At 28.8% G+C, this 23,128-nt stretch overlaps 4 protein-coding genes across 4 annotated transcripts; 3 read left to right on the forward strand and 1 right to left on the reverse strand.

Moving 5' to 3' along the window:
• Window positions 1-9,785: 9,785 nt before the first annotated feature.
• Phum_PHUM495970 (uncharacterized protein) lies at window positions 9,786-11,485 on the forward strand (the record flags this gene model as incomplete). The annotated part of the gene is made up of 5 exons (XM_002430662.1): window positions 9,786-9,876; window positions 10,004-10,183; window positions 10,285-10,369; window positions 10,598-10,744; window positions 11,392-11,485. The coding sequence occupies 5 exons, from the start codon at window positions 9,786-9,788 to the stop codon at window positions 11,483-11,485; spliced, it is 597 nt and encodes a 198-aa protein (XP_002430707.1).
• A 4,343-nt stretch (window positions 11,486-15,828) lies between these two features.
• Phum_PHUM495980 (uncharacterized protein) lies at window positions 15,829-17,272 on the forward strand (the record flags this gene model as incomplete). Its single annotated transcript, XM_002430663.1, has 5 exons — window positions 15,829-15,974; window positions 16,199-16,295; window positions 16,400-16,570; window positions 16,809-16,907; window positions 17,069-17,272. 5 exons carry the CDS (start codon window positions 15,829-15,831, stop codon window positions 17,270-17,272), a joined length of 717 nt encoding a protein of 238 aa, XP_002430708.1.
• A 1,120-nt stretch (window positions 17,273-18,392) lies between these two features.
• Window positions 18,393-18,965, reverse strand: Phum_PHUM495990 (stress associated endoplasmic reticulum protein, putative; the record flags this gene model as incomplete). The annotated part of the gene is made up of 3 exons (XM_002430664.1): window positions 18,393-18,430; window positions 18,510-18,582; window positions 18,882-18,965. 3 exons carry the CDS (start codon window positions 18,963-18,965, stop codon window positions 18,393-18,395), a joined length of 195 nt encoding a protein of 64 aa, XP_002430709.1.
• A 116-nt stretch (window positions 18,966-19,081) lies between these two features.
• Phum_PHUM496000 (DNA replication licensing factor MCM3, putative) lies at window positions 19,082-22,809 on the forward strand (the record flags this gene model as incomplete). Its single annotated transcript, XM_002430665.1, has 14 exons — window positions 19,082-19,133; window positions 19,331-19,422; window positions 19,562-19,674; window positions 19,767-19,975; window positions 20,060-20,190; window positions 20,272-20,500; window positions 20,587-20,830; window positions 20,902-21,066; window positions 21,132-21,330; window positions 21,416-21,711; window positions 21,794-21,947; window positions 22,020-22,283; window positions 22,360-22,499; window positions 22,614-22,809. 14 exons carry the CDS (start codon window positions 19,082-19,084, stop codon window positions 22,807-22,809), a joined length of 2,484 nt encoding a protein of 827 aa, XP_002430710.1.
• Window positions 22,810-23,128: the final 319 nt, after the last annotated feature.

Below are 23,128 nucleotides of genomic sequence, written 5' to 3' on the forward strand. Positions count from 1 at the left end.
TCATCTCTCTCTCTCTTTATCTATCTATCTCTGTCTTTAAATGTTATAAATAAATAAATAAGTAAATAAAAAAAAGTAATAATTAGTTTTTGAATTGTTTTTCGCACGTTTTTTCTCTCTCTCTTTCTCTCTCTTTCTTGTCTCTTGGAAAAAAATTTACCCCTGTTTGCCATTATTATCATCATCATCATAAATTAAAATTTATTTGGGGGGCGGGACGGGAGGGAGGGATGTAGGGAGGTGAAATGAAAATGGAACGAATAAATGCGGTTGCGACGGCGGCGGTTAAGATTATTGGTTTTGAAATAATAATTATTATTTTTCCCAAGTTAATTTGTTCGACTACGGCGATGGTAATGACGATGACGATGACGTTGGTGATGACGTTGACGATGACGTCGACAACGACGAAGACTTGATAATTAAAAAATTATTTAAAATCGATTTAAAAAAAAAATATTCCTTTTGTTGTTGTTGTTGTTGTTGTATTTTTTTTTTTTTTTAGCAATCATAGTTTTTATTTTAAAAAATCCTATGAAAAATGTCACGTGGTTATTATTATTATTATTATTATTATTATATAATGGATTTATTTTTATAAATCAAAATGTCAAACGACATTGTTTTGTTTAAAAAAAAAAAAAAACCATGTTAAGGAATTAGATTAACGATACGTTTATTTTTTTTTTTTATTTAAGTAAAATTCCTTCGTTCACTTACGAATAAAATAATAATAATAATAAAATAACGATGGCGATGATAGTGATGATGATGATAATGATAATGGAAATCGCATGTCTTTCTTTCCGTTCATCTCTTAATCCTGCTGGGTTTTTTTTTTTTTGTTAGTCTCGCGTATTCGGTTCATGTTACGAAAATTTTTTTCTTTTTTTGTCTTTTTAAAATTTTTTCTTGTCACGCACGCGTTGACCACATGAATCGGAAAATGTGTTGATTAGAAATTTCTCCCCCCTCTTTTCCTCTTTTCCTCTATCGTGACAAATTAATGTGAGAGACAGAGAGAGAGAAAAACTCGTTTAAGAGAATTTTAAATGTTTTTGAAAAAAAAATTATTTAACGAGGAATAATTTGTTGAGGGAGTGAATGGGGGGGTAATGAGGGGTAAAGGGAAGTAAAGGGGGAGGGGAAGAGGAGGTTAAGAAAAACCTTTAAGGTATTTACAATTAAGTGTTTTTGTTGACGCGTTTCTGATGAAAACGCGAGGACTATTTGTGTTGTCAAGAGCCGTGAGGGAAAAAAAAAACGTTTGTTTAATCGTTACGATCGGCCATATTGGATTATTAAATTTACGTACGTATAAATATTAAATAATAATAATAATAGTAATTTAATTAACACTTGAAAATCGGATTTTAACCGTTAAAAGAAGGCTGATGATTTTTTTTTTTGAAAAAAAACCGGATTGTTCTTTTGAAAAAGGTTGCGAACTTTCCGAGAGTATGTTTTTTATTCAAACGCGGTGGTGAACAAACAAACAAACAAACGAATGAAAAATAATAATGATGATTAAAATTAAAAATTCTCACGTGAGTAATTTGCGAATGTATTAATAAATACGTAAACACGTTTTTTATGCCATAAACGGCCCGTTCGGATTAATTTTTACGAAGAAGAAGAAGAAAAAATTGATCGAATCCGATGATCACTACAACTACAAATACTACTACTACCACTACTACCGGTAACGAAAAATATTATTATTATTATCGATGATGATGGATTGTTTTTTTTTTTTTTTTTTGCGTAAAACGCAGGCAAAGGTTGAACACGATCGAATTTCATCAAATTAGGGACTTTCATTTTATTTTAGATAAGTTGTCATTACAATCATCTCTCTCTCTTTCTCTCTCTATTCAACTTAACGAGTATAATTATCCGTTTGTTGTTGTTGTTCTCGTTGTTGTCTTTTTTTTTATAATATAGATAAAAGTTAGGGTAAAAAAAAAATGTTTTTTTTTTATTTGATAGTTTTTATTTTATTTATAGTTATTACGTTTTTTTTTTTTTTTTTTTTTTTTTTGGAAGATAACGGAAATCTCGTAAGTTGGTAAATGAATCTCGTAGAAAAAAAATTTACCCGCGTGAATACAAACTGATTTATCAATGATAGTAGGTAGGTAGGTACTCTACCTACCTACTATGATAGTAGATAGGTACTTCGTGAATAAAAGTTTTATAAAAAAAAAAAAAAAAAAAACTTCGCGGGGAGTCGAAAAAAACCAAAAAAAAATCAACCGTTATAATTCATCGATGAATTCGTCTTCCAAACTATACGAATAATAATAATAATAATAATAATAATAATAATAATAATAATAATAATAATAATAATAATAATAATAATAATAATAATAATAATAATCGTCATTTAATTAAAAACGGCGTGAATTTTAAATTATAATAATAATAATAATATTTTGTGACCGTGATTCGATTTGTTGCTGCTACCGTATTTTGTTTGTTTCTATTTTGGTCTCGACTGTGACGTTTTACGAGTAATTTTAGCCTTCGAAGTATAAAATCATCATCATTATCATCATCATCATCATTCGTCGTTTATTTGAATCCCTTTTAAAAAAAAATTTTCTTACGTTTGTAACCCTGAAAACGTTGAGAAGATCGGTAGGTATATGCAGAAAGAATTTTTGAAGAAGAAAATCGAAGGTGTCAAGCGTTATTAATGTCCCGAGGGAAAAAAAAGAGAGAGAGAGAATATTTGTTTTTTTTTAAAATCTATCTATCTATCTTTTTCTATCTTTTTTAGTTAGTAATTACGAGGTTTGTGTGTGCGTGTGCGTGTGTTGAAAAAAACTCTGATGGATTGACAACGGAAACGACGGTAATTATTTCTCGTTAAATTTTTTTTTTTTTTTTTTATTTTTCGCCATTATTATTATTATTATTATTAGCGAAAACGCGCGAGCAACGCAATTGTTCGTCCCGCAACCCCCCCCGCCAACTGCACGCCCCCCCTTTTTTTTTTTTGCTATTTTAATTACGTTTAAATAAATTATTTGAATCTGAATTAATGTTAACAATACCGGCGAACAATTAATGAAAACGAAAAACAAAAAAAAAAAAAACACGGTTGGAATATTATTATTATTATTATTATCATTGTTGTTATTGTTGTTATTTTCGTTGTTGTTGTTGTTTGTTGCTGTTTTTGTTTTTTAAATCTATCGTGGGGTGAATGAAACGAGTTTAAAAAAATATATAAAATTCATTTCGGATTAAAATTTACGATTGGATGTTTTGACCCCTTGTTCCTCCTTCCCCCTTTCCCCTAACTACTCCTCTCTTCCCTCTTTCCTGCCTTCCCCCTCGTCCCCTCACGAAATTCACTCTTCCCCCCGAAGTTTGTTTTTAATTAATAAAATTAATTATATTGAGAATGACGACGAGACTTTAAAAGGTTTTTAAAAAAAAAAAAAAAAAATTAAATTTTTTTTTTTTTGGTGGTGATGGTCGTCTGTCTTTTTGTTATTATTTTGCATTTTTTTTAGGGGGGGGCGATGGAGTAAAGTGGAGGGGGAATTTGAGTAATTAACCACTGCGTTGGGGGACTTTGTTTTTTTTTTTTTTACTCGCGCACTCACACGCACTCAATTTTTTTTTTTTTTACATTCAAATTTTCTTATTTTTTTTTCTCTCATTACGACGGTTACGTTGCCTTCCCCCACGCCTCCTCCCACCCCTCCCCCTCCAATCTCATGACTCGGAAAAATTTTCATGTCAAAGAATAGAAAAAAAAAAAAAAAAATTAATATTGTATAAAATCAATTTATTAAAAATTATTATTATTCGTTTCATTTCGGAACAATGGCATCGAAAAAAAAAAAATGGAGAATTTAAATTTAATTTTAAAAAAAACGTAATAATAATAATAATGATGATGATGATGATGATGATTTCGTAATAAATATGAATGAATTTATATTTTGTATATTAAAAGAATGCGATGGAGGTGAATTTTTTTTTTTCTCGTGACGAAATAATTTGGCAAGAATTAAATTAAATTAAATAATTTCGTCAACGTTGTGCGTTTGTACCTTCTGGAAAATTCCAAAAAAAACTCGAACTCGAACTGGAACTGGAACTCGATCATTTCGAAAAGGTGTCATTCGGTTATTTTTGTTTTTTTTTGGTTTAAATAATTGAATTGAATAATAACGGAAAACATTTCGAACAAAAACAAACGTACGTGCTTCCTCTTGTTTTCATTATTATTATCAATATTATTATTATTATTATAACCCAAAATAATTTGATTCGTAATTTAATTGGTTTGCGTTTGTTTGTTTGTTTGTTTGTTTTATTACGGCGGGGGTGTAGTAGTATTAACTCGTTAAAATTTTTTTTTTTAGGTTGAGAGACAAAAAAAAAAAAAAACTCTCGAACGCGTTGTTGACCTTATTATTATTATTATTATCGGAACGGTTTTTTTTTGAAAAACTGTAACACGTCGTCGTCGGCGAGAATGAATGAATGAATGAATGAATGAATGACTCTCTCTCTCTCGAGAATTTAAAATCAAACGGATTTTAAAATTAAAAAAAAAAAAAGTTCAGGAACTCCAAACATTTCTTTTATTTCTTAAATTATTAATAATAATGATGACGATAATAATAATAATAAGGATGATTATGATATTAATGATAATAATGATAATGTTTTTTTTTTGCCAATTTCAGAAGTTTTGGAAAAAATTGGAAGCTGGAAACGAATGACGTTAAAAATGTTTGTTTTGTTTTTTACTTTTTATAACGTCGTCGTGAAAAACGCTAACTTTTACGGAAAATTTCATATCATCATCATCACCATCATTGTTTTTGTTTAAATTATCGATCGCGTTTCGAACACATTCGATCGAAAAGAAAATAGAAAGAAAAAAAAATTATGGTTTCCATGTTTTTTTTTTTTTTTTTTGGGGCCGGAGTTTAAAAATTCGTCCGTGAATTAAAATCGTTTTCGAATTCAAATAATCGATTTATTTATATATGTGTGTGTATTATAGAAAAACAAAAAGGATTTTTCCGACCCCCCCCCCATTAAAAAGCGGCTTAAAATAAAAGAAAACGAGTACGTAATGATATTATATGAGTAGGTGAAGAAAGAAAGAAAGAAAGAAAGTATCCGACCGATTCTAGTATCACACCGCAAAATATTGATTTGCAAAGGTTTAGTTTTTTTTTTTTTTTTTTTTTTTCTTTTCCGACCGCAAATATTTTTATTATTATTATTATTTAAGGTCTTTGCCTCTACCACCTCGCGTGTGTGTGTGTGTGTTCATATCGATACACCTGAATTTGTTTTTTTTTTTTCTTTTCTAACGAAAAAATCGACTGGAAAATCCCCCCTACGCCCTCCCCGGAAATTATGTTATCAAGAAGATAAAAATCTTTAAAATTCATATTGGCTTATGGTAAATTATAGGAATTGTTTTTGCAACCGAAAAAAAAAAATTGGGAATAAATCTCTCTCTCTCTCTCTCTCTGTCTCTCACTGTCTCTCTCATGTCGTGAATCGAATGTTCTAAAAATTTATTTATTTATTTAAATTTGTTTAATTTTTGTCGTCGTCGTCGTTTATTATTATTATTATTATTATTTTGTTTTTTTTTTTACGTTTTTTAAAAAAATGTTTTCGCTATAATATATATTTATATAAATTTTGTGTCCGTTTGTTCTATCGTTTGTTCTTTCGTTTGTTTGTTTTATTTTACGTTTTCGTTTAACGGTTATAAACCGTGGCTGTTGCTCTCTCCCTCTCTCTCTCTTTCTCTCTCATCATAAATCATTTTTTTTTTTTTTAAAGAAAGAAAAAAATTTATTAATTACTGATATTATGATTACGATAGAAAAATAAAAAATTTATTTATTTACTTATTTTTTATTATGATTATTATTAGTAAACTGTTATTATTATCATTATTATTATTATTATTATTATTGACTTTTCATTTATTTTTTAATGAATTATATATTTTAAATAATAATTTATTATTGTGGATAAAGAGTCGTTATGAAATTTCCTCATTTTTTTTTTTTTAACTCGGATCGTGTTTGATTGTTTGTTTGTTTGTTCCTTCGTTTGTTTGTTTTTCTTTTGTTTTTGTTTTTGTTTTGTTCACGTTTTTAAAAATAAAATGTTTTTTTTTCTCTCTCTTTCTCTCTTTTTCTAATTCGCATTAATAATTATCGTTGTTTTAATATGCTGTCAGTTATGTTTTTTTTGTTGTTTGTGTTTTTGTCAAAATTATTATTATTATTATTATTATCATCATTTTTCTTAGTAGTGTGTGTGTGTTTGCTAACGTCTTAAATTGCCTTTTGGTATAAAATAAAAAGAAAAAAATTAATTTTCAGTCGCGTGATGATAAGAGACAGACACACACACGCGTTGTTTTTATAAAGAGAACGTCGTCACCATCATCATCATCATCATCATCAACACGAGTCAAAATTGCCTTAAGTGACGTCACGAATCGAAAAAGAAAAAAAAACGGAAAACATAAAAAGACTTTTAAATGAAAATTAAATAAAAAATAATCATCATTTTGTGTGACGTTAAGTGATGGCAAATATTTGATGTCGCAAAAAAAAAAAAAATAATGATGATTGCTCTTACTTAAACGGAAAAAAAAAAAAAAAATTTAAATGAACGAGAGCAAACAAGACAAAAAAAAAAATTTGGGCTCGTGCGAGCAACGGTTTTTTTTTTTTTTTTTTTTGCTTTTCATACGGTGAACGCCAGCCAAGATGGTCGCGACGCCATATTTTATTTATTTATTCTCGTTTTTCGAATTATTTGATAAATCAAGTTAATTAATTTACTCGTTGATGATAACGTTTTTTTTTTTTTATCATCATAGTAATTAAAACGAGGAATTTTTTTTTTCTTCCTTTTGGGTGTGTGCGTATGTGCGTGCGCGTGTCCCGCGCTCGCGCACGCGTCGTTTTTCTCGTTTGTCTTGATTTATAATTAAAAAACGCGTAAAAGGAAAAAAATAAATAAATAAATGCGTCACTCGCGGATTGTCACTCGTTCGAATGTTTTTAAATTCGGTGAACTTTGAAAAAAACGACAACGACAACAACAACCTTTTGCAAAACAACCGCAACAACCACTCAAAGTCCACCCGAGAACGGTTTATAAGATTGATGAGTCGTGTCATTAACGGCAAAAGTAAAAAAAAAAAAAAAAAAAAAAAAATGAAATTTTAAATTTGTCTCTTTTCATGTTGCGTAAAGAAAATTTACGCGAGAAGTTTTCCTTCTGTGGTCACGTGGTCACGTGATGATAAATATTTTCTAAATAAAATGCGACACTTACGCGTGTGTTAACCCGATGGTCACCCGACCGTAAGTGACGTAGACAAAAAAAACGTTAACCCGAGTTTAATAAATCAAAAAAAAAAAAAAAAAAAAATGCGACGATCGTGCGGGATGAAATCATCGCGGTGGTGGTGGTGGTGGTAGTGGTGGCGATGGCGATAGACATCCGGATTTTTCCTTTCTTCCTTTTTTTGTAAGAAAGAGAGTCAAAAATAAAAGATAGAAAGAAAGAGAAAAAAAAATGAAGGAAAAGAAATAACTGGCACACGACATTTTGACAAGAGAATTTAGTAGTTGATAAATGTATTTTAAAACAATGCTTGGAAACAACGGATCGTGCGTGTGTGATCGTGGTAGTAGTAGTAGTAGTCGTCGTGGTAGTAGCAGTAACAGTCGACGACGACGTTTTCCTATTTAAAACGATATCATTTCGGTACATTAAAATACCGAATGAGGTAATAATTTTCAAATCCATTTGCGGTAGCAGCTCCAAATTTAATTTCAAAATCCTTTTCGGCTCTTTCCCGTTCGCCAATTTTCCCATTACATGCGAATCCGTTTCTAATAACAATCAATTTAGATAAATTAAATTTTTGTTGTTTGTTGTTGTTGTTGTTGGAAAGGCCTCCGTTTGTACGAATTCTTTTAACGTAAGTGGCTTGACCTATGGGAACAAATAAGTTTTTCATCTGTTGGAAAAGTTTACAAATCGATGAAGGTATCAGAAATAAGAAGGAAACGGATGTGAGGAAAATCAGTTTGAATTTTTTCTGTATTTCGTTTTTCTAATGCCACTGCACTGTAAGAGAGAGAGAGAGAGAGAAAAAAAAATTTTTTTTGTTTTTTTATTCTGTCACGCTCCAAATAATTTAATATTAAAATTATTCACGGTTTTTTTTTTTTTTGTTGTTGTCATTTCCTTACCCATATTACTTCGAATTCCAGTGTTTCCAGTCTTCTCTTTCTCTCTTTCTCTCTCTCAATCTCTCTCTCTCTTTTTCTCTCTTTTTCGCGAGCCTAGAGCGCCTTTAATTAAAAACTATTAAAAAAAATTTGTCGTGTCTTTTATTAACCTACTTTACATTGTTATTATTAATATTAACCTTATGTGAATATCGAGGGGGGAGGGAATTTTCTTAGAATTATACGGGATTTTTTTTTTATTAAGTTGGCAACTTTAAATTATCCTTTCTTTATTAAAATGTCAACGATAAAAAAAAAAAAAAAAAGTAGTGCAAATTTTTTTTAGTGGTAGAGCTTATTGTCACGTACGTACGGTTTATGAATTATTTAGTGTCACTTTTGTGGTCGCATGAACAAATTCGCGCGACCGCAGGACATTTAATAATAATAATAATAATAATGAATCGTTCAATGAATTATATCTTCGACTTGTTTTCCGTTTGATGATGACGTCGAAAATTGAAAGAAAAAAAAAAAAAATTCAAGTGACTCTCTTTCATAACGGAAGTTGTGAAAAATATTTTATTTATAACAATTTGACCGTTTTGGTTAATTAAAGTGACGGTGATGACGGTGACGGTGGCGACGATGACAACGACGACGTTTAAAATTTTTTTTTTTTTTTTTTTACGTGACATGAGTTTGACTTTTGAATGCGAGGAATCAACCGTAAAATTAGGAAAAGTTTTTTAGACTAAATTTTTTTTTTACAAAACCCGCGAATTTTCTTTGTCGGTTCGGCGATTTCTTTCTCTTTTTGAATCAGTTATATTGACACACGTAATAAAGTCGTTATTGGGGGGGGGAATTCGTTGATTGTGATTGGCACCCCTGTTTTCGCACACACACACAAAATTTTCAGAATTCTTTTGCGGCTTTTTTTTCCAATGAATTTTTTTATTTTGCGAATCATTCATTCTGGAATGAATTTTTTTTTTTTTTTTTTCTAAACGATTTTATTTAAATTTTAAACGTAAACAATTGTTTTGTTTTTTTCTGTCACGTGACACAAACGGTTAAATTTAAAAGAACGGTTCACTTTCGAATCTTTTTATTTAATATTATTATTATTGTTATTATTTACGGATTTTCGATTAAAATTCCGCGGGAAGTTTTTTATACGAACGGAAGCTATGGAATTCAATTATTATTATCATCATCATCATCATCATCATCACCGAAAGAAAAAAAGAGAGAGAGAGAGAGAGAGAAAAAAAAAAAGTTGGAAATCATTATAACTGTGTTTAGTTATGCTACTTGATCTAATTGTGAAAATTTTTCTCATTTTAATAATAATAATAATCGTATTATTATTATTATTGTTAATATTATTATTATCATCTTTTGATATTTTTGTTATCAAATTCGATAAAAAAAATATCACAATAAAATTTGTTATACGTTCGTGAATTGAAATTTTTTACTCTTTTTCAGCACACTCTAACGGGTCATAGCGGTAAAGTTATGGCGGCAAAATTCTTGGGTGAACCTTCCAAAGTGGTCACGGGGAGCCACGATAGAACACTTAAAGTGTGGGACCTTAGAAGTAAAGCATGTGAGTAGTAGTGGTAGTGGTGGCGGTAGTAGTATTGTATTTATGCGGTTTTTGCAGACTTTTATTATCATTGTTATTATTTTTTTTTGAACTTTTCCGACGAATCGAATTGGAAAATAAATAAAAGGCATCGAAACGAAATTCGCGGGTTCGAGTTGTAACGATTTGGTGACTTCCGACAGTGCAGGTTCGACCATCATAAGCGGTCACTTCGATAAGAAAATACGATTTTGGGACACGAGATCCGAATCGAGTGCCAACGATATTCTTCTCAACGGAAAAGTAACTTCGTTAGATCTGTCGAGAGGTAACAGGAAAAAAAAAAATTTCTTAATTATCATTATCATTATCAGTATTATTATTAATGGGCGTACGCATGTTTTTTTTTTTATTCGTATTATTACTTAGATGCCAATTATTTATTGAGTTGCGTACGAGACGACACGCTTAAATTATTAGATTTGAGAATGAATCAAATCGTCACATCTTTCAGGTAATTATTATTATTATTATTATTATTATCATTAAAAGGGAAAATTTTCCTTTTGTTTCATGCGACCACTTCCGCCGCCTTCATTTTCACGTTTATACTATTTTAATACACGTTTAATAAATTCTATGCGATGTGGCGTTACGATGGCGTCGGCGGCGGTGGCGGTGGTCACGACGTGACGATGATGATTTTTTTTTTTTTTTTTTTTTTGTCTTTTTATGCATCCAGTGCCGAAGGTTTTAAAGTTGGTTGCGATTGGGCCAGAGCGACATTTTCCCCCGACGGTCAGCACATAGCTGTCGGCTCAAAAGACGGTTCAATATTTGTGTGGAGGGGGAGTACGACAAAGGTTGACGTTGTCCTCAAGGGACACACGTAAGCGTTTTTTTTTTTTTTTTTTTTTTTTGTTTGATCCGACATTATGAATTATTAACCCAATTTTTTTTTTTTTTTTTTTTTTTTTTTTTTTAATCTTCATTTGTGACGCTCCTCTCTCGAACCCAACCACCTTGACTTTGCGAGCGTGAATTATTATTATTATTATTATTATTATTTCGCATTTGAAATGATTCGATGATGTTGCCACTTCTTCTTCTTCTTCTTCTCGGGCGATTATATCTCCCATCACTTTTGGGCTAATTCATAATGTCAAACGGATTTTTTGAATGACTTTTGTAATTTTTTTTTTTTTTTTTTTTTTGACTTCACGGTTTGTTTTATACTTCCTTTTCTCTCTCTCTCTCTCTCTCTCTCTCTTTCTCTCTCTCTTTCTCTTTCTTTCGTCGGATAATAATTCATTTTTTTTTTTTTTAGCGTGTGATATGTGTTTCATCATGTCTTTTTAATTAAGCGCATGCTTTGATTTTCGTCAAAGTCAAAATTTAGACGAGCGTCAAATGATGTGAAATAATAATAATAATAATAATAATAATAATAATAATTTTTTTTATGTGTGTCATATTTTGTTATCGTCATCATTGATTTGTAAAAAAAAAAAAAAAAAAATGTTTTTTTTAATTTAGGAATGCTGTGACGGCCGTGTCCTGGTTACCTTTCGGTACGGCCATAGCAAGCGTCGATAGAGGTAAAAAAATAATCGTTTGGGGTGACGTGTGACGCCAGAACGAGCCGACGGTGGAGGAAAGAATACAGAAAAAACAGCAACAACAACAACGTGTCGTGGTAAGTATTATTATTATTATCAATATCGATCACATATATTTATTCATTTTCCGCGGAAAAATTTTCGTGAGAGAGAGAGAGAGAGAAAGAAAGGTAGACAATTAATTAAACGTCATCAAAATGTATTCGTGTCACCAGAACAAAAAAAAAAAAAAATTTTTTCTAAACGTCATGATTTTGTTTTTTTTTTTTTTTTTCTTTTCTTATTATTTAAAATGCGGAACATCTTCTTCGTAAAGATCGTGAAAGAAAAAAGAGAAACGGATGTTTTTCCAGAGCCGATAAATTTTTTCTAGTATATCCAGGTAAAACAAAAACATTTTTTTATCATCATCATCATTATTATTATTATTATTATTATTATTATCGATAACAGAGCACTCGCGTTAAATTTATGTTTGTTCTTAACAGTTTTTGACTTGATTTTGTTTTTGTTTGTTTTTTTTTTTAAATTAATTAATAAAAATAAAACGTTTGTGATTGATAGTAAGAAAAATCCGACAAATTTAACGGAGAGTGAGGGAGTGGGGGGAAGCAACAAAAACCGGAAACGGAAATGAAAAATACGTCGTTTCCGGCGTCGTCGGATTTTTACAATTTTTTTTTTTTCCTAGTAGATTAATTTTTGTTGTTGTTGTTGAGAGTAGTTAGCTACGACGAATACGTGAATTGCTAATAATAATAATAATAATAATAATGATAATTTGTTTTTTTGTTGTTTTTTTTCTTCCAGAGGAATGAAAGTTTTTCCAACTGGAAAAATTTTCTACAATTTAAATCGAAAAGAAAAACGTCGAAAGTTTACGATTCTTGCACTCGTTGGTATTCCGACTGAAACCGTACGGCTACGTTTGTTCAAACGTCATCATCAGGGGAGGAGGGGAGAAGAGAAGAAATTAATGGAGGATGGAAAAAGAGAGAGAGAGAGAGAGAGAGAGAGTGAGAGTATATCTGTAGAGCTGGAGAATTTTCTTAAAACAACCGAGAGAGAGAAAGAGACAGAAAGAAAAACATTCGTTGAATTCGGTTGTTTATATTTTGTTTGTTTAAAAATTTTTTTTTTTTTTTATACCATTGATATTATGCAAAAAAAAAATTTTAATAATAATAATAATAATAATAATAATAATAATACTGTGACGTAATAAAAAAAAATATTTTAACGTTATCATTATTTTTTTTAAGTATTTGTATATATTATTATCGTTATTATTATTATTACTGCGATTGTTGACGTCGTCGTCGTTGTTTTTTTTTTTTTTTTTAATCGATCATTGACGTTTTTATATTGTTTTATCATTATCATTATTATCATTATCATTATTATTATTATTATTATTTATTAATAATGTTTCGTTAAAGAAATAAAATTTCGCGTCGTGTTTTTTATTATTATTGTTTTTTTTAAATATTTACAAAAAATTTTTTTTTATGTCAAATATATGTATATATATAAAATTAATTAATAATAATAATAATAATAATGATGATGATGATGATGATGATGATGATTGAATTTTAAAATGTGAAACGGAAATAAATTAGTTATGTTTGTTTTATTCGTTTAATGTATGTAAAAAAAATTTTTTATTTTAAATTTTTTATTAATCGTAGAGTGCAATATAAAAAAGAAAATAAGAAAAGAAAATTTTTTTTTTAAAGAGAGAGAGAGAGAGAGAGAAAGAGAGAGTGAGCGAGAGAGAAAGAGAGAAAGAAAATTTATTTGCAATGATTGTTTATATATTTTTTAACGTTTTATAATAATAATGGTTTAACAGTACCGGAGCGCGTAATTTTTTTTTTTTTTTTTTTTAAACAGTTTATACCATATAACACACACAAAATAATAATAATAATAATAATTTTCGAAATGAGTTTTTTGTTGTTGTTGTGGTTGTTGTTAAAGTGATTCTGACGTGATGAAGCATATTTGAAAAATATTTCCCGAAATAAATTACGTTGCAATTAAAATTGCAAAAAAAAAAAAAAAAAAAAAAAAATTTTCGTCATCATCATCATCATCAACATTATCATTATCATCGTAAAAAAAGTTTTATTAATCTTTAGGGGAGAAAAAAAAAAAAAAACAAATTTTTAACTTATTAGTAAAATTTATATATGTAAGAAAAGAAAAAAAAAGCTCAAAACGTTTATTTAAAAATGGCGATGATTTATTATAAACTTTGACACGTTTAAAAAAAAAAAAAAAATTACAATTCGTTGTTATTAACTTTAAGGAAAAAAAATTATACGGTGGGTAAGTGCGTGCGTGCGTGTACGTCCGCGATTTATTTTTTGTTAATGAATTTTTTTTTAATGAATGATTTTTGGCGGGAAAATAATTTTTAAAAAAATTAACCGAAAACGTAAATAACGAGGATGGGAGTGATGGTGGTGTATTCTTGTAATTTAATTACTAGGAGGTTAGGGGAGGATATTTTAGGGACGGGGGATCTGGGATTGAATTTCTTCGTTGGGGGAGATCAACTTGGATGCCTTTGGGGAGCCCGAGGTAGACAGGTTGAAACCGGAAAAGTTACCGAGTTGAGAGTCGTGAGTTGAGTCAAATCCTGGAAGTGGGAGTTCGATTTCAGCTTGTCCAGCAAGAACAGGCCTGTACCTACGTACAGGGCAATGGGGATTCGTTGACTCTTGTTCCATGGGGATGAGTCTGGATACTTGATTTAAAATGGAGTAAATGCGGAGTCGCGACGGGAAAGATGAACGATGAATGGGATTCGCGAACTCGGAGACTCCGCGGAAAAGGCAAGAACGATGGTAACAGATCGGGATTGCCTTTCGAAGAGTAAAAAGGGAAGCACCGGGATCTTCCTCAGGTGGGTGGCGGGAGTGTGGACCTGATAGTTCTGGTTCAGGAGGAGGTTGAGGCCGAAAAGCAGGTTGTACTCCCCCGAGCCCCTCCCTCCGTTAAAACACGCCCAGGAATTTTAGTTGGGTAGAGTCTTCGTCTGAGTCCCACATTTTCCCTTTTTCCGGGGGTGTAGGCTAGTGAAAAATGCTGCATTTCTCCCGGGTTAAAAAACTTTTTCAATTGTCCAAATTTTTTTTTCCCACCGGAATTTTTCCAGAACCCCCTAGTAAAATTTTAAAATTTTCCATTGGGGTTCCAAACAAAAAAAAAAAAAAAATGAGAATAAAATAAAACAAAATCGATTCTATCGATTTTGATTAATCGATTTTTACACGACCGATAACAGTAATCATAATAAATAAGTATTATTATTATTACCGATCGGGAAAGGGGGAGGGAGGGGGAGAGGGAAAAAGAAAAAAAATCGATTTAATTACATTTTGTCTTATTCATTTATTTTTTTTTTTGCGCGCACCTCATTGAAAATAATCATATAAGTAACGAATTACTTTATTACGTTGGTTAAAAAAAAAAAAATTACGTTTTATTACGAGTAATTAAAATAAAATAAATTAGTTATATGTTATGAAAATTTATCATTTGAAATTTATTATTATTATTATTATCATTATTATTATTATTATTAAAGTTTATTAGTTTTTTAGCCTTTGGACAATTTTTTTTTTTTTTCTTCTTTCAAATTGATGCCAACGACCGAATGCAAATGTTATGAAAAATTACTATATATTATTATTATTATCATTACTATTACTATTATTATTATTATTATTATTATTATTATTATTATCATTTCAAATTGTAAAGAACAAAAAGAAAATTCGGTGCACGTTGGTGACGTTTCTTTTTACCTTAATAATAATAAAGAAAAAAAAAACAATCGATCGATAAATCTTTAAAGAAATAAAAAAAAAAAAATTATTTTAGTGGGGAGAAAGAAAGATGAGGGGAGGGGGTGTGGTGGCGTGTGGGGGTTGAATGCAGGGGGTGAAAAGTTTAAATAAAAAAAAAAAAAAATTGTGTTCACGTCATGTTTTTTGTCGGTGGGGACGACATCGCGGAAATCTCCGATTCTCGATTTTTTCTTTTACGTTGTTGCTGTTTGTTATTATCATCATTATCATTATCATTATTATTATTAGTTTCTTAGAATTGTTCATTTAAATAACATTTGAAAGTTTGTTTGTTGTGTTTTATCATTCTTAGTTAGTTTTAAAGGTTGGGGAAAAAAAAAAAAAAAAAGTGTTTGTTTTGACAAAAAAATGATTTATTTTAAAAAAAAAAAACAAAATATTTGAAAAAATAATAAATAAATAAATAAATTTGTTGTCATTCATTCAATCAATCAATCAGTCAATCATTCAATCATTTTTTTGTTTTTTTTATAATGAGAGGAAATTTTATAAATATAAAAATGTTTGAAAAATTATTAAACGTTGGAAAATGTTTATCGGAATTATTAAATCAACCGCAAATAAGCGCCGCTTGTATTCTATTACAATTCCTACAAATATTAATACAGGTTTTATTATTGTAAAATAAAATAGAAAAAAAAGAAAATGGCGGAAAAAAAAGAAAATTTTTTAGGTACGGATTGGAGAGTTCCGGTTCCGGCTCCTGATTCGGCAACTCTCAAAATATCAAACAACATACAAAGTAAAATTTTTTTTAAAATTTTTTATTTATTTATTTTTTTTTAAAAATACTATTAATAATATTTTGTTTGTTTGTTTGTTTGTTGTTTGTTTAGAATTAAGCATCCTCTCGGCACTCAACGAAGTGCTGAAAGAGAGACGCACTTTGGAACATAAAAGGAATTCATTGCTTCAATCTGCTGTTCTTCGTCAACACCAGGTATTGGAAACGAAGAATAAGGTACACCGAATAACAAATCATAAAAATTTTAAACAATTGCATAATAATAATAATTTTGTTTGTTGTTTGTTGTTGTTGTCAAGTGCGAGGCAGGATGGCAGGAAAAGATAAACGATGCAAAAGAAATATCCGATAAATATGAAAAACAATGCAACGATTTAAGAGAGAAAAGAGATCAATTACATAAAGAATTGATAATAACGATCGATCGTACGACTTCTCATAAATTATTACATAACATTCCATCAATAAGAGTAAGTAATAAAATTTATTAAAAAATAAGTAGTAGCCATAATAATAATAATAATAAGTAATAAAAACGTCGAAGTTAATTTAAAAAAAAAAAAATCGATTAACGAAATAATTTTCAATCCAAGTTAATTTATTAAGTGATAAGTTTAAAAATTAAAAATGGCGGGCAATAAAAAATGTCGTTATGGAAAAGTGTAAATAGAATGTTTTCTATCTCTATGTCTTTCTATTTTCCAATAGGCAAATTATAAAATACAAGCTTGTCAATTACAAAGATACATAGCCGATTTAAAAAGAAGAGTAAACAATGCGAAATACAGATTAGACACGGAGAAAAAGGTAAGCAAGTTTTTTTTTTTTTAATTACTTCTTAATTACCTTGAAAATTGATACGGTAATGATGATTATGGCGGGGGGAGATGGGGGGGGGAGTAGAAAAACTAATGCGCATAAAGTTTCAAGTCGGATTTGCCAAAAAAAAAATAAAAAATATTTTTCAGATTGCAAATTCGTTAAACGATACCGTAAAAGGACTTAGAATCGAAGCCGGAAATAAAAAATTTACAACCATGTCTATAAGACCGCAAACATTAGCAATACTTTCACATCCGGCTCAATGTAAATCAACTAGAGAGAATTTCCGGTTGAAAAATACATCGAAATTTATATCGGGAGTTAAATCTTCGTGGAGTAAAGCTATTTAATTTAACATAAAATTCAAATTGTTAAATTTTTTGTTTTGTTTGTTTTGTTTGTTTAACAAATCGATTGTTATAAAAAATTTTACGACGACGACGAAATATAAAAATTTATCATCGTTATTAATTTAATCTTATCACGATTAGAAATTAACATTAGTAAGAGAGAGAGAGAGAGAGAGGGAAAAAAAGAAAAATCATTAAAAATAATTTAATAAAAAATTTTATATTGCATCATTATCATTATTACTATTTTTTTTTTTAGATAAATGCACAAAAAACTAATAATAATAAATTTAAATTTAAATTTAAATTTTTTTGTTTGTTGTTGTTCTTATCGAAATCTCTCGAATAATTTTCATATGATAATTATTATTATTATTTTTTTTAATCAAATGGATTTTTTTTTTTTGGGAATGATGAAACAAACTAATTTCATTTTCTCATTTATACATTATCATTTAAGTTTTTTATTTATTTATTTATTTATTTATTTTTTTTCATTATTATTATTTATATACAAAAATTTACAAAATTAAAAATTAAAATTAAAAAAAAAATAAATTGTTTTGTTTAAATTTAAAAAAAAAAAAAAAATTTAATCTTTATTTTAAATAGATATATATTTTAAACATTAGTACTTTGATTTAAACGAATCAAAAACAAAAAAAATACATTTTATTAGTACATGTTTTTTTTCATAAATATCGTTTAAAAAAAAAATTTTGACATTTTATATATATTTGGGAGCTGCTAAAAATGCTTAACTGTTTTATTTATATGAATATGAATATTTTATAAGAAATGCTTTATTTATTTTTAACATCAAACTGTTTAATTATTAAATAATTAAAATAATCGATAATAATAACTTATAATTACGACTGATGTATGTTCGATTGGTAAGAAAAATTTTGTGTGTATATGAAAATATTAAAAAAGAAATTGGATTTTTTCTGTTGTTGTTGTTGTTGTCTGTTTGTTTTTTTAGGTTTATGTGATGTTTGGAATGGTGAAATTTATTATTATTATTATTATTATACCTGCGATAGAAAGTTGAAATTTGAAAGCCAGTTTGTTGAAAGTTGTGTTGTAAGACCAGATTTAACTATTGTGGAAAAAAAAATTATGCCATTCTAATACTTTGAATTATTTGAAGTAAAGCTGTGAAAAAGAAAATATTTTTATTTAATTAATTTCAATTTAATTATATATTTAATTTTAATTAATTTATTGTATTTACCTGAACCACATACTACGAATATGAATAATGCGAGAAGCCATGGACCAACTCTGTATTTATCATCTTGAGATTTCTGGAAAAAAAAATAATAATAATAATAATAAAAGACAAATGTAATTTAGTGATTAGAGAAAAACATATGTTTCATGTAAATGATCTTCTAATGATAATAATAATACATAATATAAACATTATGGAATACAAAAACACTCAATCGACAAAAAACGAATCGAAAATAAATGAAAAGTTTGAAATTAATAAAAAAGATTTGGCACAAATAAAAAAAAATTATTAAATAAGGTCAACGTATAACGTTACCTTAGATAAATAATCCAGTTATAATTTAAAAAGAAAATATTTAATTATACTTACACTTGATTTTTGTACAACTCCTCTCATTGTAATATTTTTACTAGCTTTTTCATTAGCAATTTTCATTCTTTGTTTAGCAGCCATTTTTAGTTAAAATAATTTTATTTAATTAAATATATATGTGAAATTTTTTTAAAACACTTTGTACGAAAGAATGTAGACAACTGGCAGTGTAGTGTGTGACCTGATACTGGTCAAAAATGCAATACGTGGCTATTATTCCAGTGTTTATTATTTCCCGTCTGCCACTGAGTAACAACTGTACAATTTTCAGCGTTGCCAACTGTAAACTTTTACCGACGTGGATGCAGATGAAAAAAATTTTTTGCGGGAAAAATGTTGTGACAATCATTTCTCATTACAAGGTGTTGTTGCATTGTTGAAACTTATAATTAATATTTTAATTTTTTTTTTTTTAATTTTTTTATTATTATTATTAATAATTTAAGAATTAAAAATGAATGAGGATATTATTAATGATGATAATCAAGTGTTAATTCGAGAATTACAAAGAGATTATTTAGATTTTTTGGATGATGAGGTGAGTTTAAATTAAAATTTTACAAAATGCTCTTCTTAGTAATATTGACTGCTTTTTTAATTCTTAATTAATTTTTAATTTTTATTTTCATTCGCCAATGTACAATTAAATTAGCTTTTGTTTTTTAATTGATTTTTAGCAAGAAAGCGGTAAATACTATGAAAGAACTAAAGCCATGATTGAAGACAAAGATAGAAGAATAATTATAAATGTCAATGATTTAAGAAAAAAAAATCCAAATCGATGTCGGGGGTAAAATTAGTTTAATTTATTTATTTTAAATGTCTCTAATATTTTTTAAATATTTATTTTAATTACATTTTCTTTTTTTTTTTTTTTTTTAGTTTATTGAATAATTGTTTTATCGAGCTAGCTGCTTTTCAAAGAGCTGTCAAAGAATATGTGGCTAATATAGATCCTGCTTATGCTAAAGAATATGAAGATTTTTTTATAGGATTCGAAGGAAATTTTGGAAGCAAACATGTCACTCCAAGAACGTTAACCAGCCAATTTTTGGGAAATTTGATATGCGTCGAAGGAATCGTCTCTAAATGTAAATTTCTTTCTTTTTTTGTTATTTATTAAAAATTATTTGTATAATTATTATTATTGACTTAATTAATATTAATTTTTCCAGGTTCTTTTTCAAAGTTAAAAATAGTTCGTAGCGTACATTATTGTCCAACAACGGGGAAGTTTTTAGAACGAAAGTATACAGATTTAACTTCAACTGAAGCCTATCCATCTTCAGCTGTCTATCCTACAAAGGTTTGTACATAGAATTTCCATCTTTCTTCTAAAAGCCAAATTTTGAATAATGATTTTTTATATATATAATAATTATTTTAGGACGAAGATGGGAATTTGTTAGAAACTGAATATGGACTGTCTTGTTATAAAGATCATCAAACGCTAACAATTCAAGAAATGCCTGAAAAAGCACCTGCTGGACAACTTCCAAGATCAGTTGATGTCATTTGCGACAATGATCTTGTCGATGCCGCAAAACCTGGAGATAGAATTAGAGTCATAGGTTGTTATCGATGTCTGCCTGGAAAACATGGAGGTTTCACAAGTGGTAAGTAATATACCTGTTTATATTTCAACTCCTACTAAAAGTTATTTAAAAGTGCATAAAATCAACTTTTAAAAATAAAATTTTAGGAATTTTTCGTACTGTTGTCATTGCGAATAGCATTTCTCTCATAACATCAACATCTAATCTCATTCTTTCGAGAGATGATATGAATAGATTTAAAAAATTGTCAAGAAGAAAAGACATTTTTGAACTTTTAAGCAAATCCCTTGCTCCATCTATTCACGGACATGATTATGTCAAAAAAGCAGTTTTGTGTTTGTTACTCGGTGGAGCAGAAAAAGTTTTACCCAATGGAACAAGACTTCGAGGGTAAAAGAAATTTTTTTTTATTTTTGCTTTAAATTCTTTTAGTACTTATTTAACTTAAATATAATTTGCAGTGACATAAATGTTTTGCTCGTGGGAGATCCCGGTGTTGCCAAATCACAAATGCTTCGTTTTGTTTTACAAACGGCGCCAAGAGCAATTCCGACTACAGGTCGAGGTTCATCAGGAGTTGGTTTGACCGCAGCCGTCACCACCGATCCCGAAACTAATGAAAGAAGGTAATTTAAATGTTTGAAATAAATTTTTATAAAATATTTTTTATTTCATATTTTTAATTTTATAGATTAGAAGCTGGTGCCATGGTATTAGCTGATAGAGGAGTTGTTTGCATCGATGAATTTGATAAAATGTCTGACATTGACAGAACGGCTATCCACGAAGTTATGGAACAGGGTAAAGTGACCATATCCAAAGCTGGAATCCACGCACGTTTAAATGCTAGATGCTCCGTGTTGGCTGCTGCAAATCCCGTGTATGGAAAAGTACGTTCGTTACACATTTTTAAAAAAATGCAAATTTTTTTATAATTTAAATCTAATGGTTGTTCTTTTATAATTTTTTTTTTAGTACGATCAGTATAAAACTCCAATGGAAAATATTGGACTCCAAGATTCCCTTCTATCCCGTTTCGATTTGCTTTTTGTTTTATTAGATATCGTTGATACAGAAGATGATAAAAGGATTTCGGATCATGTTGTTAGAATGCATAGGTACAGAAATCCAAATGAACAAGATGGAGAAGTACTTTCGATGAACACGGGTGCGGATTTAATATACACATCAAACGATACTGGAAAGAATAATGAAAATGATATGTTTGAAAAATATAATCCTTTGCTGCATGGGAAAAATCGATCCAAAAAGTCAGTTCATTTTACTTAATTTTGTTCGAATGAAAAGTAAGTTCAAAAAAATAATAATAATAATAATTTTTATTGTTAACAGAGATCAAATATTAACAATAAATTTTATAAAAAAATACATAATAATGTGTAAATCAATGAAACCACCAATTTTATCAGAAGAAGCATCACAACTCATATCGGAAGAATATTCCAGACTTAGGTCTCAGGATACATTAAGTTCCGACGTTGCCAGAGTGAGTCATGAGTAATAATTTTTTTTAATAATAATAATAATTTTAAATTAATTGAAAAAACTTTTTCTGTAGACTCAACCCATTACGGCAAGAACATTAGAAACGTTGATACGTTTGTCTACGGCACGAGCCAAAGCGAGATTTTCAAAAACCGTCGATGCGGAAGATGCAGCTACTGCCATTGAATTAGTTCAATACGCCATTTTTAGAAAAGTACTCGATAAAAGAGATAGAAAGAAAAGGAGTCGAAACGAAGACGAAGAAGAAATGGACGTGGATGATGATGAAGACAACGAAATACGAGATCAAAGATCAAAACGTTTAAGAAGTACACAGGTTGGTAGTTTCACGATTTGAAAATACTATTTTATTACTTTTTATTATTAAATTTAAATTTTTTTTTTTTTTACAGGAAGCTGATGAGTTTGAAAGATTGACGAGTCAAGAAGAACAACCTACGCCATCATTGGCCGAATTAAGGGAACAATCTCGCATCACAAGAGAAAAAGGAGGAACGAGTCAAACGACACAAATCGATGTCTCGAACGAAAAGTAAGTAATTTTTTAATTAAAACCGATCGCGATCAAATATGGCGCCTCCCGATCCCCCCCTCTAAAATCACACAAATCTTTCAATCGGTTTATAAAAAAAAAAAAAAATTTAAGGTTGAAGGTATTCAAGGATACGATATCGAAAATTTTTGTGGCGACGAGAGAACAATCACTTCCCATGCACGAAGTTATGAGTTATTTAAATTCTCAACCGGAACCAATGGCGAAAGAAGAAATCGATGCGTGTTTTCAAATTCTTTCCGATCAAAATTTACTCATGATTTCCGACAACACCGTTTATTTAATTTAGATTTTTTTACTCAGTCAATCAAAAAAGTATTTTCTTTTGTTTTCACGACGATGAGATTCCCATCATTTAATTATTAATTAATTTTTATGTAATTATTATTAATTACCTTAATTAAACGTTTTGGAATAAGTAGGATGATGATAAAAAAAATAAAAATTTTATTTTTACGTACATAAATATATTTATTTATTTATTTATTTTCTCCAACGTGAATAAACAAAACGAGAGAGTTGCAAATATTTAAAAAATCGCAAAAAAAAATTAATATATATATATATAAAAGCTCAATAGAGTAAATAAGCAAAATCCACTTATATTA

Source organism: Pediculus humanus, genomic scaffold, assembly GCF_000006295.1.
Source record: "Pediculus humanus corporis 1103172108265 genomic scaffold, whole genome shotgun sequence".
Classification (NCBI taxonomy): Eukaryota; Metazoa; Arthropoda; class Insecta; order Psocodea; family Pediculidae; genus Pediculus; species Pediculus humanus.